At 36.2% G+C, this 19066-nt stretch overlaps 1 protein-coding gene across 2 annotated transcripts in view; it reads left to right on the forward strand.

Moving 5' to 3' along the window:
* Window positions 1–18699, forward strand: part of LOC140324367 (uncharacterized) — a 34937-nt gene extending 16238 nt beyond the window's left edge. Inside the window, exons 13-30 of one of the 2 annotated variants that reach the window (XM_072402198.1) lie at window positions 116–195; window positions 2914–2998; window positions 3649–3713; window positions 4434–4497; window positions 4866–5003; window positions 5918–5967; window positions 6134–6242; window positions 6458–6499; window positions 8467–8598; window positions 9855–9928; window positions 11075–11159; window positions 11891–12059; window positions 12460–12542; window positions 13305–13403; window positions 15135–15242; window positions 16288–16422; window positions 16859–16919; window positions 17741–18699. In XM_072402198.1, the coding sequence (XP_072258299.1) occupies window positions 116–195; window positions 2914–2998; window positions 3649–3713; window positions 4434–4497; window positions 4866–5003; window positions 5918–5967; window positions 6134–6242; window positions 6458–6499; window positions 8467–8598; window positions 9855–9928; window positions 11075–11159; window positions 11891–12059; window positions 12460–12542; window positions 13305–13403; window positions 15135–15242; window positions 16288–16422; window positions 16859–16919; window positions 17741–18189 (2028 nt within the window). In that variant the 3' untranslated portion in view covers window positions 18190–18699. The remainder of the gene's footprint in view (window positions 1–115; window positions 196–2913; window positions 2999–3648; window positions 3714–4433; window positions 4498–4865; window positions 5004–5917; window positions 5968–6133; window positions 6243–6457; window positions 6500–8466; window positions 8599–9854; window positions 9929–11074; window positions 11160–11890; window positions 12060–12459; window positions 12543–13304; window positions 13404–15134; window positions 15243–16287; window positions 16423–16858; window positions 16920–17740) is intronic. The other variant, XM_072402200.1, reaches the window with a different exon arrangement.
* The last annotated feature ends 367 nt before the right edge of the window (window positions 18700–19066 follow it).

Consider the following 19066-nt stretch of genomic DNA (forward strand, 5'->3'; position numbering starts at 1 on the left):
TAAAGCAATAGGGTTTTAAAAAAAAGGGTTTGCAGCTTGACATTTTTATTCACTTGTGGCAGCTTGTTTTTAGGATGGTGACCTTTCTGTTATATCCACTCTTTTCTCTGTCCAGGACACTGAGTTACTACAGGATTATGAAATGCTTCAGGCTGACACAGAGGAGTTGGCTGAGCTCAAAGCAGCGGTGAGCAGGTTGGTTAAAGAAAATTACAAACCAGTCCTTCATATTCAGATTTTATCAGTAACTAAACAGAATTTAATAATATTTTTCATTCTATTTGTAGAGCTACCTTTGCACATTTTATAATCTGCCCAGAGAAGTTAACTAGCAGTCATGAGAGAAAGTTAGTAAATCCTGAGTTTGCATTAATGTGATCTGAATATAATAACAGATAATGTTAGTATCAATTTACACTTTCATATTTTAATCAATAAAGGTAATTGATGGAAACACACTGTGGACTTCTATAATGAATATTTAGGAAACCACTTTTTCTAATATTTTCTGTAGCTGGTGGGCAGATTTGTGTAGTTAAGAGATGTCTTATCCTAAAAGACAAAGCTAATTCAGTATACACATGTAAACATGTAAAATTCTGCTGGTAAACCCTACAAAAACGGTGTCTGATCAACTCTGCTGTTAAATGATCTTTGTAGAGATTGTTTTCTGGTTTGCTGTGTCATGCTTACCTCTTCCTCACTAAATCGCAGGCGTTTCTCTCCTAAGCATGCGGGCAGTTCTGACTCTGGGTGTGCCTGTGCTCCCAAGCTTTATCAGTTTCACCCATCCTGCCGGCCAATCTGTAAATAGCCTCTTAATCATCCTTGGTCATTTAGCTAGCTTAACTAGTGCCGAGCCCACAACTTGCTGAGCTAGGTCCTGTACACTTGTTGGTTAATTCAGTGTTTTCCCTGTCCAGCTCCTGTGTTAACCCCTTGTTGCCCAGTCTGTTGTTTCCCAGCCTATTCTCTTGTGCTGTTCCAGTCTTCCTCTCTGTCTGTGGATATTTCTGTCTGTGTCACCTGTGCCTCCTTTTGCTTCCAGTGTTCCCTGTCTCCGCAGTGGCCTCTATGTCACTGGTGTCTATTTCCTGGATCCCTGGTATTTGACCCCTAGCTTGTGACCTGACCTCTCTTGATGGCTGCCTGCCTTGACTCTGGCCTTCAAGACAATTCTTCTGCTTAGTGATTTGGTACCAAGTATCTTCCCACTCACCCTGGTGTGCCCAAGGAGGGCAACCTGGCAACTAGGACGCAACATCCTCACCACTAGAGGCTCTGGAGAAGACCTGGTTACTGCTTAGACTCTGCACCTTGGCCCTTCTCTGGGCTCACACCACTTCTGTGCAAGCTGTAGCGCCTCCCAGTGGCCCTATCTCCCCAAGTGTGACATGCTGGTTCACCCAGGTTCTCACATTATAGTCCTGGAGAAAGCTTTTATTAATCTGCCTCTCTAGGTAAAAGTAAAGTATATCGTTTTTTAGCATACATGTTTTCATGTTCCCACAGGCCCCCTTGAGCTCCTAGCTTACTAACTACCAATTTTAGTGACTATACCATGTTTAGGGGCTTTGTAATTAACACGAAAAATTAGAAGTATATTTCAAAAATGTGTGTTCATCATTTTAATTTTGAGTTTAACAAACACAACATACTTTTTAAATTTCTTTTTCACTTGAGGCCACCCAAATAACTCATCACCCACCCTCCACTGGTCAATGTTTAAGAGCTTTACAATTAATTTTAAATGCTGGCTACCATATTTTCGTTAAAATATGCAATTTGTTTCCAAAATACATTTCTTACTTCACCCATCCCTAGTTTTCCATATTTTCCTATCACAAGATTTTTGTAAGCACCCTATTAGGATCAGTTCTGCTAAGTGTGTCAAAAAGCACCGAACAGTGTTAGCCCAAGTGTTTAACAGTCCAACATTATGCAAAGGCATCATGCATTGTGCATGCTTTTTTACAGATCTGCAGGAAAAGCTAGTTATATCACTATTAAATCTGTTTTATTTTATATTTCAGTAATCTGTTTTACTTTATATTACATATGGTCTGATCCACAGAAATGAGAGGTTTAAGTGTTGTTGAATTTCACCTGCTGATAGATATAGCAGCTAGTCAGGCAGTCCTTGTCCATGCTTTTAATCAACCTAACTATTTATCTGTGCTTAGACCTACTTTTATTGACTGTGCAATAAGCTTACTTTCTAGCCAAAGGCTCCAGTCTCTAATAGCTCCTGCAGTCCTGGGCTCCTGCTTCTCTGGTTACAGACCAGTATTTACCTACATTTGTTTGCTGCTCACCCACACCTTTGTCTGCTTGTCTTTGTATCTGAATCTACCTTCCAACCTTGCACCATGGTCTAGTTTAAAAGCTCTAACAGGCTGCCATATGCACAGGTATGCCTGAGGATCACCTGTGGTTCCCACATTTTTTTGTTTCCTGACTGTCATTACCCTATGGCATCAATATTTTCTGAGCCAAAACAAGCAAATCAGGAGTTCTAATCCTGACTACATGCTTTTTAAAAGTTTGTGACTGAATGTACTGATGACAAATTCAGACAGAAATTTTGTATTTTTTAAGAAACTGGTCAGCAATGGCAGCCCACATTTTTAAATCAGAAGATGAATATAAAATCGGCCATACACTAGTCAATAGGTGCGATTACCTGGATTATCACCATGTGCCCATCAACCAACATATCCAAGTTGCAGCCTGGAATGCTCCCTAACCTCCAGACAATGAGGGTGCTTCCCTCTGTTTAGAGCTGTGTAGTTATACTAAACATCAGTTATAATGTTTTAGTACCCACCATTGTTCATCTGCATCTAGAACTATACTTATTTTTTTGAACATTGTGTGCTATTGACTACAAATATCTCATTTCTTATGTTTTAGATTAAAAGAAGAGAACAAAAAGCTGTCCCAACAAATGATAGAAATAGAACAGGGCCAACACCTTCAACATCTTCAGAACTCAATAGTAAGTCCAAAACATGTTTGATTTTATATTTTTGCTCTCCAAATTCCTCATAAGAACATGCTTTTGCATTTGCATTTGAAAGAAGTCCTGACACAGTACTTATTTACTTTTTGTTGTTGTATGCATCATGCTAAACCATGGTTCCTTAAAGCTTTTTATAAATAATACAAATTAAAAAATACAAAAATTACACATGAATGTCTTTATGAACGTTTTCCAAATAGTTTATACAAATGGGAAATCAGACCTGTAGTGGGTCCTTTGACTCTTTGACAGAGCAATTAAAAATACAAAAAAACTCTCTTTCTAACTGTGAATTAATATCAATTAATTTAGTAAAATTTCAATATTGAATTTTGTTTTATTCTCCTAAAGGTATATGAGAAATTACCAATGTTATATTACCCAATGGTGCTGTTTGCTTCATTTATATAAATTATCAAATGTAACAAAATAAATACTCATATACACAAATGTTTAGCCTTTAAAGTGCCCCGTGCCCTTTTTCTCCAATATTTGTTATTTCTGGGATGTGGCAAAGTCAGACTATTCAAATCAATTGTGGGATATCCTGTGCTTGTTTTTTAAGTTGGATAACAAAATAAATAGTGAAAAGTTTTTCTGATCAAGGTATGTATTTATCTTTGCAGCAAGAAAAGAGTGAAGGGGGGAGAACTAAACATATTGACTTATATGGAGAACTCCAGCAAGCTCAGTGAGTAATCATTTTTGACCATTTTGTTCCACTGTAAATCTCACCATCATGTTACAGATACAAGATGTTTCACTAATGGAAACCTAAATCTTTTTGAAATAAAAAAGACAACAGTTGAAAATAACATTTTGTGAAACAGTTAGAGGTATATTGTGTCTGTGTTTTGTCTTTTGAATTTCAATGGTATCTGTTGTGGAGAATATATATATACAACTGAATGTAATATGTAATTATGTAGAAAGATGATAGAATTACATTCGAAAGACAGAGCTCTACAAAATGCAACCCCAAGTACACCATAATGGTCAACATAGGGTATTCTATAAATTCAATTTTTTTAAACACAGTTTAAAATATTCTGCAAGAGTAATTAGCTTTTGTTTATAGGTATCCTGTTTTTTATGATAGGTAGGACAAATTGCAAACTACATTAGGAAAGTAGCATTATACAAATACATATTATTATTTATTGTCACCAAAATACCTTTGCATATTGTATATTGCTACATTTATGTTACATTATTTCTCCCCTATATCTTTAATAAATGATTGTAGCTGGTTTGTTGACATGGCAGTGAATAGTGCCCAGTCTCATTGCATTGTAATTGGCACACCCAGGTCTGCCCTTTTAAAATGTTTATTCACTAATTGTGTCTTGGAATGTGGAGTCTGTTTATAGATGAATAAGGGATAGAATTACTTATATCAGTATCTCTACAGTGAAAAGATAAAAGAGCTGGAGAGAGAGAAGTCTAATAAAGAATCAGAGATGAGAAAGATTAAGGTAAGTTCTCAGTTAAATATTTTATTGGCTTTAACATTGCGTTAGCAACATTCACTGGATCCTACTAAAATTGCATTTAATCAGAAAGTGATTAGAGAGGGTATAGTTATGTAGACCTTATGTTGAAGGAAGCTAAGAGAAAAAAACATAGATTGTACTGGTGCATGTCCATTTGTTGCATGCAGTATGTGGCACAAATATAACATTTTTTTATAGGCATGGAATTACATAGCACTTTTGATTTTGGCATAACTAGGAAACAAAAGTACAAAATATAGTTGAAATCTGAGATGCCCTTCTTGTGGTTATACTGTGTTTGTGGAGGAGTGTGAAGTGCATGACATTGTACTACTCACTTTCTTGCGCAGAGTGAGAATGGATCAGTCCTTCGAATTGAATTAGATGCCTGTAGGCAGCAGTTAGAGCTGGAGAGAAGCCGCCGGGAGGTGCTACAAAGTAGAGTAGGAGAACTGGAGTCCAAACTGTCAGAAGAAAAGAAATGCCAGGTACAAATCAAAATGCCTCTTTTAACATTCACAAAATGTTGAGTGTGATGCAAGTGTTTTGAATCTCACAGAATGGACAGGTGAACATTTCTACAAACTGCCCTGATCATTGTGTACCTTTATAAAAAACCAGCACAAGCACAGTCTGTCCTCAATGTTCTTATTTTCCAAAGAAATTGCTATTTTCAATGCACGGCTGTGTGGTTTTGAGATAGATAAATAGCAAACCTGTACATCTTTCAGTTTTTAGTCTGCACTCCAGTACCAAAGGGATACATGTGGCTTACAGAAAATATGTTAGACATCAAGAATCTAAAGCTTTTTTTGTTCCTTGTGAAATTCCTAATTTTTATGTTGGTAAATAACCTTCAAATAATTGGGCCCTGTGATGCACATATTAACAGGAAGGAGCCATAATCTTGCTTCTACTGAGTAAATAAAAAAAATCCCTTCCATATATATTTCATAAGCATTATTCCTAGGCAATTTAGGATTTTATTATTTAAATGAAAAGCATACTGTATACATTAACGCAGAAGCTACTGTTTGATAATCACTGCCCTTTATTCTTGTAATGTAGTACATATACTATTGTTGCATAGACCAAGGAATATAGCAAAACTGCTGGGCTTCAGTTTCAGATGAAAGCTGGAGCTCAGGTTGAAGGTTAGTAAACCTTTTCCATCAAATCTAATGGTTTTGCATTAGTGCAAGAAAAGTAAAATAAATATGCTGTACTATCTGAAGGGTCACTGTTATGGATACCTCAGTTTTCTTTTCAGACTTTGCAAGTTACCTAAATTATTTAGACATGCAGTTGCTTTTTTAGCCTGTTATTCATAATTTATATAATGTTAATATGTTGTATGTATATGTGTATAATGAGTGTATGTAATGTATATATGTTTTTCTAGGATTGGCCTGGTGGTGCAGAAAGCCAAAATTCTGAGGGCCTTTTAAAGAGGTGTGTACGTTAGTATTTGGATATCAAATATTGTTTGGTAGCTCTTTATTTATGTAATGATAGTGTAAAAAGTATGGTGATGTAAGTTCTAGTTTTTAGCATAGTAATGCAATCATTTATACTAAGAAGACTCTGTAAACCTAATTAAACTTAAACTATCTCTTAGGTTGAATGTGGGTGATGTCAGAGCAGAAATACAGAACCTAGAGCAGGAATTAGAAAAAGAAAAAGAATCTAAGAAGCAAAAAGATGAGCTGATATTCACTCTGAAGGAGGTGAGAAACAGTTAACCAATTTTTGTTTAGAAGTGACAAGTAGTAAATGTTTTCTTTTTAGTATCCATCATTTTTGTTTGCAATTTTCACTATGCTAGTATAATTACTTTCATATCCTCAATGTTGTAACTGTTTCTTGTCCTGGGTTATTAAAATTTGTTTCTGACTACTCACTTTAGTATTATTGCCTAATGATGATCTCTACCTACATTCAGGAGTTGGAAGATTTGAAGCGTAAGAAACCTGGGGACATCAAGGTGAGTGTGTATCAAAAACAATGATGTAAACTGGCCTGCTTTAAAGCTGGGTACACACGTGCAATAATTGTCGTTGGAAAGGATCTTTCATGATCCTTTCCAACGACCAAGGACCGCACAATGCATGAACGAGTGCTGTACATACAGCACCATTCTGCTCTATGGCTCACTCTGCTCACTTCCATTACGATCGTTCGTCGTCCATCGTCCATGGATTCGCTAGGACGCTCGTTCGGACGATGGATGACGGGCAGTGTACACACGCCAGATTCTCATTGCAAGTGTGTAGGTAGCTTAAGACGCTAATTAGATATGGCATCTACATTTACCCATACATATGGCTTTGTGGCTTTCTTTTGGAAATATTCTAGAACCTCAGTTTATTGGTTTTTTTTAATACAATTGGTTTTTTTTTTCAATTCTACAATCATATGAACAAGATAGAGAGTGTTAGACAAATTCTCCATAGTAGACTTTTGCACTGAAACTTTAATATTAGGATTTCAAGAAGAAACAATGGCCATAAATAAGTTATACAAAAATGGAAAGACCCCTATTTATTACAATAGAAAAGAAGCCATATCCCATGGTCAATATGTGAAAGGGTTTTTTGAACAAGAGAGTTCTAAAGCAGGACTTTTGAGGGCTATACAGTTAAAACTATTGATTTTATTATTATAATACACATATACCTAAACATAGCAAACAATTTTATATAAACAATAAAACTTTCAGTTTTTCATAAAGAGCAATGCAGTATTACCTAATTAGTCACATTATCCTCAAAACCATATCCATCAAGATGTTGGTTTTATAGAACAGGGTGGAAGAGGGGTGGTCTCCTTCATTTGACACGTTTTGCAGCTCTTGGGCTGCTTCCTCAGGAATGAGAACAATTTGAAAGATTGAACAAGTTAGGAATCTCCCAGTATAGGAAAGCGAACACCAGCCACCCAGTTACAGCATCAGACCATAAAGTTGGAACAACATATCTGCCACTATTTGAATAAGAAAAACCACCATTGGGATGAGAAATGCCCTTTTAAAATGCTCCAAAAATGCAGAGTGAATTACTCTGTGCCAGGGTCCTTTGGAAGATAATAAGGCATAAATAAATATACCAAGGAGATTTTTTTTCTGCAATATATAACTAACATATGTATGCCCAGCACCTATTATTTAATTTGTTACCAGTGGTAATAAGCACATCAACTGTAAGGAAAAATAAGGAATTGGGGATAAGGAACAAATGGTACCTATTAATGTTATATAGTTAGGATTTTAGGATCATAAAGACCATAGCGTAAATATTTATGTTCAAGGTAACTCTTAGACTCTTAAGCTACGTACACACGTCCAATGGTTCTCGCCCGATAATCAGCTCAGGGCCAATATCGGACGAGAATCTAGCGCGTGTACAGCGCCTGTTGACCATCGTCCAAACGACTGTCCTTATGGATCCACGGATGATGGACGACGAACGATCCTAATTAAAGGGAACGGGGAGAGTGCGTAGCGGGGTGCAGCTCCATCGTTCTCCCCCTCCCCTCTTCATAGAGCAGAACGGTGCTGTATGTACAGCGCTTGTTCATGCATCGTGCAGTGCTTAGTCCTTGGAAAGGATCATGAAAGATCCTTTCCAACGACTATAATTGCATGTGTGTATGCAACTTTAGGTTTTAGAAAAAGCTCAGCCTATTAGGACAGATAGTTTCTACACATCTTGTAGTCCATATTTATCGCTAAAGAAAAAAGTATACTGCTGAAAATTTAAGTATTTAGTGTTTAGTCATAGGACACATGTCAGTAATTACAGCAAAACTATCTTTAAGCAGTTAGATCATTATCTAAGGAAATGTTTAGTGTTTTGCTGTCATCTGCATATATCAGCATAACCCCTTTTGCAGTTTAAATAATGGAGTTCTTTCCTAGGCATTGTCATTGATGTTTAACTGTGTTTTGCTTAGGCATCCTTGGAAGAGGTGGACTCTGAATTAGTTCTGGTCCGAGAAGAGCTACAGAAGGTATGGGATATGTTAAAGTCAAAGGACACAGAGCTGGAAGAGCAATATCAGGAGCTGGAGTCTGCTCGGGATCAGGTATAAAGCAGAAATATTTACACACTTATTTGTTATAATTTTTTTTATGTATATTTTTATGAAGGTCTTTACAAGAAATAATATACAACAAAAAGATAACATGAAGTGGATTAAAAAAGGTCATACAAAAGGGATAATACAATATATGAAATAACAGACAGTAACATAATACAAAAGCTACACAAAATTCAAACTCCTTTTAAAGCAGAGTTGATACAGTACATATACCAAATATTCAGCTTAGCTAAAAAAAAGTACCCGAACAAACAACTTTGGAAATGTAACATCAGGTTCTGTAACCAAAATGGTGTTACCCTATTTATTAGCCACGTTAATTGTTAAGACAATATCAGTAATGTAGTCCAAAAGAGGGACATGTAACAAATAAGAAAAAAAGAAAGGGAAGAAAGGTAGAAAAAAAAGGAGGGGGGATTAAAGGGCAACACAACATGGCTGGCAGACAAGTTGGACCCAGGCTTCCTGCACACCTCTAAGCAATGTCTCCATGAGAAGGAGGTGAACAACCCCTATCCAACCATGCCAAATGACACTAATTGGTCCCATGGAGCCCAAATCTTATCAAACACACTGAACGTTTATGAGTTTTACGCCAGATATCCTGCCAAAGTTCAAGAGGTAACTCCCAATCAAAGATAGGCCCACATTTAGACATATATGTGTGTTTAGTAAATGGCATTGCTGGATCAGTATTCAGTATTTGATAGATTTCTGAGATTAGTTCCCTGCAGGAACGGCCACCCACTCACACTCGCTCAAATTGTGTATGGGCAAAGAAAAAAGTTTCTTATCAGAGTCCAGGCAAAATGTTTGATTTGAAGATAGCTAAAGATGGCTAAGGAGGGGAGTTCAAAGTTACTCTGCAGGTCTGGGAATGGAAGTATCTCTCTGGTAATAGGGTTAGAAATATGACTAAAACAAAATATACGTTTGGAACACCAAGGTTGTATCATACAATATGTCAGACTTCACAGACCCTTCTGCATCCATAGCTTCACAATCTATGTCCACCTGTGTTTCCAACAGTGTTTCAAAAAGATATAATATTTTGGGTAGGATAGACATTTTGGTAAGGAAAATTCCAAGATATTTAATGCTGTCACGCTTCCAACAGTAAGGGAATTTTGCTAATTCGTTATTAAGCAAATAAGTGAGTCATTATTATGAATAACAATAACATATTTGAAATAGATGTTTTCTATTTAAATGGTGGCCATGTTTTCTCATTCTCTTTGTAGTACACAGAATGCAGCACTGAGAAAGTCAGACTGGAGCAGTTTGTCACCTCACTACAGAAGCAAATAGAAGAAAAGTAAGTTGCTCAAAATTTTGTTACTGGTCACAGTTTTAATAATGCAAGCTTCAAAAAGATCAACCCTAAATTGTAATAATTGTACAGGATTACTTATAAAAACACTTTTATTTGTCCCCATATTTACCTTTACTTGCTGTGGCTTTAAATTCACAGGTCACCTAAAGTCTGATAGTTGCTACTATTTTGACCTGATGTGCAATTTTCCAAGTCCTGGAAGTAAATTAAAACAAAGCCATATAGTTGAACTCCCAACCTCTTCCAATTTTTGAAAGTTTTATAGAGGATTAGAAAAGACTTAGAATTTATATCAGGTTTTACATTTTGACTGTGTCCCTGTTGAAGAGATTATTGTTGCTATTGTTTTTTTATTGTTAATGTCTTGTTTGGTGGACTGGAAATTAGACCTTACTGCACTCGAGTTGAACATATCTTTACTGATGCTAAGATAAGCATAGTTTAAAGCTTGGAAGTCTCTGGTGCTTATATTTGGTGAAATGGGAAGCTCTCAGCTATATTGCTAGACAGATATGAGCAGTTTATGGCTGTCTGACAGCCTTGTGTTTCGCAAACAATTCTTCTTCAGGAGAAGACTATAACTCATTATACTGTCATTATACTATCACCTGTCATTTACAACTCAAGAACCATTGTTTGTGAAATGTGTTGGGACCTAGGACTATACAACAGGTCAACTTCTCTGAACTCACTATATCCTCCTAATAAGGAGTTTAAAAATTGGGCTGATCTCACATGATGCAGTGTTACTATATATGTTATATATGTTGTGAAATGTGTTAGTTTTTAATAAAACTTTGTATTGTTTTCTTTCTTACTCAGATATTTTTAAATACATCCAAATAAGCCCCTACTTAGCACTTGCTACATTTGGTGTAAGCTTTTATCCTTTAATTATTTAATCTACCCTAGGGGTTTGACTTTTCACATACAGGGAACATTCCCCTTGCCCCCTTTATTGATTTGTCACAAAACAAAAAAGGAGCAAATTCCTTTAGATGTAGTGCAGTCATTTTCATCTTTAAGGGCAAATATGTTTATTTTTTATAATTATTAATCCTTTTCGCAGTAAGTGGTTTAAAGATATTCTGTTTGGTAATCACAGTCTGACAATTCTTCCTTTTGTAGAGATCAGTCAATAAAACATCTGCAGCAAATGAGGGAAATGGATAAAACAGAGATGGACATTGAGAGGTCTTCTTTGGAATTAAAGGTAACTCTATATATAGATAGCGAATGAAGCATATTTGTTTTGACAGTTTAAGATAATATGTGTACAATAGTGCTGAACTAATTGTTATACAGCTTTATACAGCACATGTATGTTACTACTTTCATTGAGTGTGATCTAGTTGTGTATTGATGCATACCTGTAGGTGTTGCTTTTGATAACTATATATGTATAAATCCTACCTAAATCTAGTGACATCCCTGAATTCCCACAGCATATTGAGACAGAAAAACCTTATAAGTTTTTCTCTTTTGTGATCTCACAGATCTGAACTGGGGCCTTATGTGCTACTATTGTATTTGGTAAAATAAGTGTAAAATAAACGACGGGAGCAGTAAAAGTAGCTGAATCCCAACATGTACAGACAGGTGGAGATCTGATGAGACAACCTAAAAAATGTTTCAGCACATGATGAATATAATATTGCTTTGGTTGTTACATTTTTTTTAGAGATTAAGGAGTTTATATTCAACAAGTCAAAAAATGTTCATCAGTAAAGCTGGGTGATCGAGCAAACCTGGAATGTATTCCTTTAAAGTAATTCGCTACTTGCTAGCAAATGTTTTGAATCCTGAACCAGATCCATTCCAGGCTTGCTGAATCAACCAGCTTCCCTGATGAAAGTGTATCCTCCCCAGCTTTGGAGTACTTTCACAAATCAGGCCCTATGTGTTTAACTTGTTATCTCTATGGTCATAATCTTTGAAATTCAGTTGGCAGAGATGCAAGAACAGTGTGGAAAAATCTCCTCTAATAACATGGTAAAAGAAGCGAAGACTGGAAAAAATTGCTGGAGTCCAAGAGTAGCCAAGCCTGCTGCAGATTCACATAAGTGTTCTCGCTGTGAAGTCTTCCTTCAGCAGCTGGAAAAAGCAATAAAAGGTGGGCAATTATGTTCTGCATCATCCTATTTAATCTTTCCTGTAAGTTTACTACAACAAATAGATGGTTATACTTCCCACTTTCTAACTTGCACTAAGAACAATGCAGCTCTCTGTTAAAACTTACAAAGTTCTGAAATAAATTTTATGCCCTTGTAGCAATTCAAATATTTGGATTTACGCTCACATTTTTGCTCTTCTTTTCTTACTTTATCTGCTAATATTCCTTGACCATATTGCCATTAAAAAAAGGAACATATATAATTGTTGGGTAGAGACTGCACAAATTATTTACTTGTTTTTAGGATCACTATATAAAAAATGTGGGGAAAATATAAAAGTAGTAATATGTTCATTTAAATGTGACTGTTAGTTAAAAAATATAACTTGCATTTAATCAGGTTGCCAAGAACGCAACGTGGAATTACGGGAAGAGAAAAACCAAACTCTAGTCTGTCTTCATCAGCTTCAAGATGTTCTAAAGGTAAACATTTTAAAATATTAAGATACTAATCTGTAAATCTGTTTACAGGTAAAGTAGGTGTGGTGGGAAACAGTGTAAAATGTGTATAATAAAAATAGATTATAGTCTTAATATTGCGTAGATATATAATATTATTGATAAATATAAATAGAAGATAATTTTCATTTGAAAGAAATTACCACAAGTATGTAATAACACTTGTATTACCAGCCTGAGGTGCTAAGTCGCATTGTTAAGCTAACCATTTGAATTCCTTATGAAAAATAAGGAGGCATGCAAGAAATATACATAGCTAAAGTTAAAGCAGACATAAATCCTTATTGGCGAGAGAGAGTTTTCCATAATCGACAAGAATGCACAGCATAATTATTGATTATGGGGCACACTTACCTTTTTGTACCTGTCACCTCTACATTCCCTGAAGCCATCATCCTTACTGCAGACTCCATGGGGTACTTCTAGATCTTCTAGATCCTCTACCATTAGATAATCACTGACGATGTAGCATCTGCACAAGTGCAGAAGGTATGTTGTCCTTGGTGGCTGGCTCTTTATTGGTTAAGATCCACATAGACACGAGATTGGTGAGCTATCAGGAAATATTCTGACAACTGTAACATTCTTTTTTATGGACATTTACTTGTGAAATGTCATGTCAGAATACTACAGATACAGATAACAGGAATATTTCAATCACATTCTAATGTATAGGTTACTTACACCAATGTTTTGTCCGCTAACTATTTTCTACCATCTGTGCAGAATCTCTCCAAGCAAACTAAAATAAATGAACAAGTAGCTCAAAACCTTCAGGTGGATAACGAATCTCTTAAACAGCAGCACAGACTGGTAACTGAACAGGTAAGAAGTTCCAAAGCAACAAAAATGGTCAATATATTTAGAACAGGAAATCTGTCTTTAGAAGTTTAAACTGGCATTTGTGTTAGAGAAATAATTTATTTCCAGTTGGTCAACATAGGAATTTATTGTATATAATACTTTAGTTGTAAATATCTTGATAATGTCAGTTCTTTGTCAATTAAGGTCTGCGCACAGACTATAGAATATTGAGACCTGTGAGTTTCAATCACAAGGGCCCGACATGTTTCGCAAATAAGGGTATACTGCTTCTTTAGGGGAGGTGTTCTGTTTAGTAGGACTAAAAAATTTCAGCAGGTATGGTGCTTCACTGAGCAAGTACTTCAGTGGTACAAAAAATGCCATCTATTCTGCGCTTCAGGAACAGGTAGCAATCATTTGCTACCTAAAACCTGGTATGCACAGGCCAATCCACTTTTAGTTTTGCACTCAACTGACTGGCCCAGCTGTTTTACCAATCACCTAGTCAATAATCCCAAAACATCAGATTCATAAAAGATATTTTGCCCTTCCGATTGTTGTTGTTGGGAATAGGATAAACAACAAAATCATGGAAGCTCTGGACCAAGACTTATCAAGGCATGTCTGTTCAAAGATCAAAAAATTATTTTACTTATGATTGGTCTGTGAATTCACTTCGAATTCCCAGATATCATGATGATTTTATTGAATTGGCAATGTGCTCAGAAATGAAAATCCATCTCCAAACATGAAATTTAGTCTTTGAGATGCATACAGGAAGCATGATTTACTTGTAGCTGTAAAGCAGTGGTCCCCAACCTTTTGGTCATCACTGACCACTAAATTTACGGACTATGGACCGCACATGTGTGAGGAACCAAGTGTCACTCAAAAGGGAAGAAACTTCTCCGAGAGTGATGTCATGATGCCAGAACCAGCCCACTCTCCCATTGCAGGTCTGAGCCTACGATGGCAGAGTGGGCGGGTTGTGTCTGTGGACCGATTCTCAGGGGTGTAGTGGGGCAGGCACGGATGTGAACTGTGCCGTCACTCTTTTCGGGAATGGACACGCGTGCCCGCTCATTTGGTCCACAGCTCTGGCCGGTCGGCCCCCCCATGGGGTCAGGAGAAGGACCCCACTCAGGGCGCACTGGTCAGTGCATGGACCATGTGCCACGTACTGATCGCAGGCTCCGGGCGGTGGGCGGGTTGGGCTCAGACCTGCGATGGGAGAGTGGGCGGGTTCTAGTATCATGATGTCACTATGGGGGAGGCGTCTTGCCCTTTGAGTGACACGGGCAGGGGTGTATTGGGGCGGGCAGGTACCGTGTCCCCTCTTTTTTTGCCACTACACCCCTGGTCCTTCTCCAGACCCCGCTGGGGGATGCACTGGCTGGAGCCAAGGACCACCATAATGTTTTCTCAAACCACATTTCGGGGACTGCTGCTGTACAGCACCAGTCCACATTTCTCTCTTTTGTTAGTAATTTTAAAATCTAGAAAGATACTTACTGGTGATTAAATAAATATGCGGTTTTAGGACTTCATTGTAAAATAAGAGGTTTGTAACTTTTCTATGCATACTTGTCATCACATTTTCAGTTTTGTATCAAGAGAAAATATTCTCAATAGAAATGTAACTTGTCATATATTAGAAATTTGTCATCACCTGGTAAAGTAACAAACTCTATCTGCAAAATATTGACTTTCCTTATAAAACTGCTCTTGTGTGCTTCATGTCTATTTATGCAGCTCAAGGGACTGTTCAAGGAAAAGCGAAACTTGGAAAGTGCTTATAAGAAAATTCCTAAAGAAGAGAAGCCAACTGATGACTGGACAGTGAAATCCAGATTAGTGAAGGTAATTCATATACAAATAAATTCACCTCATACAACCTTGAATAAAAAAAAGAAAATTATTCATATCCTTTACCAGTTACAGCAGTTCATATTGCATGAGAAAATCTAATAAAATGTATTTCCATTATCATTTCTGACCTTTCAGAGTATTTACCATACTTTAGGGGCAATACCCAAAGCAGCAGGAATAAATAGGCAACACCAAACCTCAAACTGTAGAACACCAGCTAACATTTTCATTACTTTATTTCCCCTTTTTGCCCTTCTTTAGGTACATTTGACTCGATTCTACAATACAAATATAGGGGAAAGTGGATGCAGAGAAAAATGATTTAAAACACTCCTGCACTCATTTGGTCATCTGTGTAGTTAAAGAATAGTTCTTTGTATAAAGAATTAACTATACTGCCTTCAGTAGCACATTCTAGCTTTAGTTTTTACTAAAATGATCACTACTACCCTCCATTACATATCTCCTCTCCTATTGTGTGTTACTTCCCCCACCTCCTAGATTGTTAGCTCTTTGGGGCAGGGTCTTCTCCTCCTCCTGTGTCTCTGTCTGTATCTGTCATTAAGTATGTCACCTGTCATTTACAAGCCCTATTTAATGTACAGTGCTGCATAATATGTTGGGGCTATATTAATCTTGTTTATTAATAATAATAATAGTAATAACAACAATATTAATAATCACATGTGGCATCACAGTGGCATGGATGGAATAAAGGACACATTTATGTATGTATTTACTACATGCACAGCTACATGCTTTAACTACATGCACAGTGCAATGAAGACTTGCATTGTTTTAATAGATGAGCTGTGTGTAGTTTGCAGAATCTTGTTACCACTGGAGGTTCTCCAAAGTGTCATTGGGACTGGTACTGATCATCTCACTTTTTATGCAGAAAAGGGAACAAAACTGTCCACCATGTAGCTAGAGGATCTCTTTGTGTCCTGTTGGGAATGAGGCAATTTGAGGACAAGCAGATGTCTTTACTCTTGTTACATAGATATTTACACTCTCGGGATCTGCTTTCTTTCAGAATGTCTTAAATTCTGTCAGCGCTCATAAGGAGCATCAGGAGGAAGTCAGCAAAGAACAGCAGAACCTGCACGAAGAATCAAATGAAAAAGATTTCAAAATATTACAGCAGCAACTGCAAGAAAAATCAGAAAAAGTACATTTCATAATTCGGTCTCCTTTTGTCTTATCTTTTAAAGACCTTGCATAGCATGAAACTTACAAGGCATATTTTTCTTCAAAATAATTTTTTTTATTTGTATACATACCTACAATTACTAATAATAGGATAGAATTTTTCTTATGTATTGGATGGCTATTTGAAACGTATGGACACTTTAAAACAAGATTTAAATACTAGATATATGTGCATATAGCATTTATTTTTTTTCTCCTTTCTTTAGAAAAAATAAATATACTGCAAACATAGTAATAGCTTTTCTAATGTTTCTATTCAAAATGTTATATTTCGGAAGTAAACAATACAGGATTAGTTGTAGTTATTCTTTGAAAACATGTATCACATTTAGCAGATTTTAAATATTTAGGTTTAATTTCAAACAAGTGATTATATTGTTCTTTTTTAATTTTAGATATCCACAATGGCTTCTGAAATTAAAATGCTGAGAGAAAAAAATGAATCCCTGATGAAAGGTTTGTACAAGTTTCAGCTTTGGTGAGAAAAAAGATGTAGGAGGCAGGGAACAGCCAAAATAGACTAGGGATATGATCGCGTGGGTCAGGAAGTGGCCAGTTTAGAATACATTTTATGCTTTGAGTAGATAGTTATTATCTCTGTGCTTCTCTGCATTCCAAAAGACCCACCTTCAGATTATTCTGCTACAATGATATTTCTTTTTAGAGCAGGCCTTTGCTTTTACCCTTTATAGCAAACTAGTTTGCTATTTAAACTTTTTATCGTAAAAGTGCTACATAGAAAAAACTCATTTGTGAGTTCTTGTGATTGGACTAGTAAATTTTTCTTGAAGATTTAGCCTCACCTTTGGACCTATCTCTGCCAACTTATCCTCATGGATAGAAATATCGTTACTCCCCAAGGGTAACTGGGTAGAAAAGGTTTACTAAAGAGAAGAGAAGTCAAACTTTTACAACCAAAATACACCAAAAAGATGACACACACAGAAGAGGCTTTTCTGGTAAACTACACTTTGTTGTTCCAAATATTAGACAGGATCTTTACAAAAGTTTAAAAACAACAGGTTTGCTTTTATCTCATGATAAGTTATTTAGGTTCCTTTGCTGAACTCTTCTGAAAATGCTAGTTACCTGACTAATATACAAATATTAAGACATACAATGTTGATATTTTCTGAGTGGGTAAAATATAATCACTTTGATTTGATGTGTAAAAACCTTTACTTATTTGACATATTTGCATATACATCGGTGAGGACAGTGTATATAGGTAACATTCAAGCTTTATTTATAACACCATGGTCTGGTTTTCCACACAGCTAAGCTGCGTTTCCAGCAACAGGTTCAGCAGATAAGAAGCATATCCCAACCAGGACGTGAGAAAGAACCGACAGATCCCATTGTGCCCCGCTTATCTGGAGATACCAAATATTCCCATAAAGATAGTGAAATTGAATCAATCAGTCAAGGATCATCAACACCAATGGCTGGAGAGCAAACCCCAGAGGGATCTTGGACGGGTTCTCAACAAAACTCCAGATCGCCAACTCCTATAAACACAAATAATGCAACATCTTCACCATTAAGACTTAACCTCCCTGGATCAATGGGCAGGAGCTGGAGGAATTCCATAGAGGGATCTCCACTGAGTCCAAGGAGCAATGCTGATAGTGAGGGTTCCCTCACTCCCAGGGCCTCAGCACTACTATCCCCAAGGCCCTATCAGCCTCGAAATTCTAAAACTCTGCATAAGTTTGGAGAATCCTAACATTACAAATATAAAGACTCATCCCTAAAATTTTGCGTGTGAGATCTCCTACCTTTTATAACACAGATAGCTATTATATTTGCAAAAAATATTCATACATTTAAATTATTTTCCTGCACCTCCCTGTATGGCCAGAGCCATCCCCTCAAGTCTTAAGTATGTTAAAGAATTTGTTATAGGATTTTCTGAGCTGGGATGCAGAAATTACATTTTGTATGCTATACAATAACTATTTAAATGTTAAAAAGAAATATTATTGATGTAATATTTAAAAGAATACTTTTACATTTACAGTGCTACAGAGTGCAACAAGATTGTGAACAATATAAACTATTTATGACCACCTATACCTGATCCAATATTTGCAACCTGAAGGTTTGCTACTAAACCAAGCATTGCACGTGAACACTATGCTTTGCAGTTTATACCTAAGTAAGGGTATGCATATTGCTTACAGAAATTTTACTTATTATTGGAAATGTTTGCAATAAATTTATTTTGTGCTAAAAACTTTTTATTTCTTTTAGAGAAATTTTTAGTTTTCAGTTATTGAGAAAAACAAGATTACCTCTACTGCCATAAATACTAAAACTAGTGGTGTTTTAGTGTCCAGACAAACAGTGGACATACACATTAAATCTTTCTACTGAGTACAATTGAAAAAAGATGATTAATTAGGAACAGAAAGAGAAATACAAAAGATAAAGGTACCTGTCAAGTTGCTTACCCAAAACATTTTTATTTTAAAACTTTATCAAGCAAAAAGTATTTATCAGACAATCAGCTGTAATATACATATCATCACTTCATATACATATGAACATATCATATACATATCATTAGGTAATTAAAGCATGTTTATTCATATATAAATGGA

The sequence above is a fragment of the Pyxicephalus adspersus genome, chromosome 2 (assembly GCF_032062135.1).
Source record: "Pyxicephalus adspersus chromosome 2, UCB_Pads_2.0, whole genome shotgun sequence".
NCBI classification, from domain to species: domain Eukaryota; kingdom Metazoa; phylum Chordata; class Amphibia; order Anura; family Pyxicephalidae; genus Pyxicephalus; species Pyxicephalus adspersus.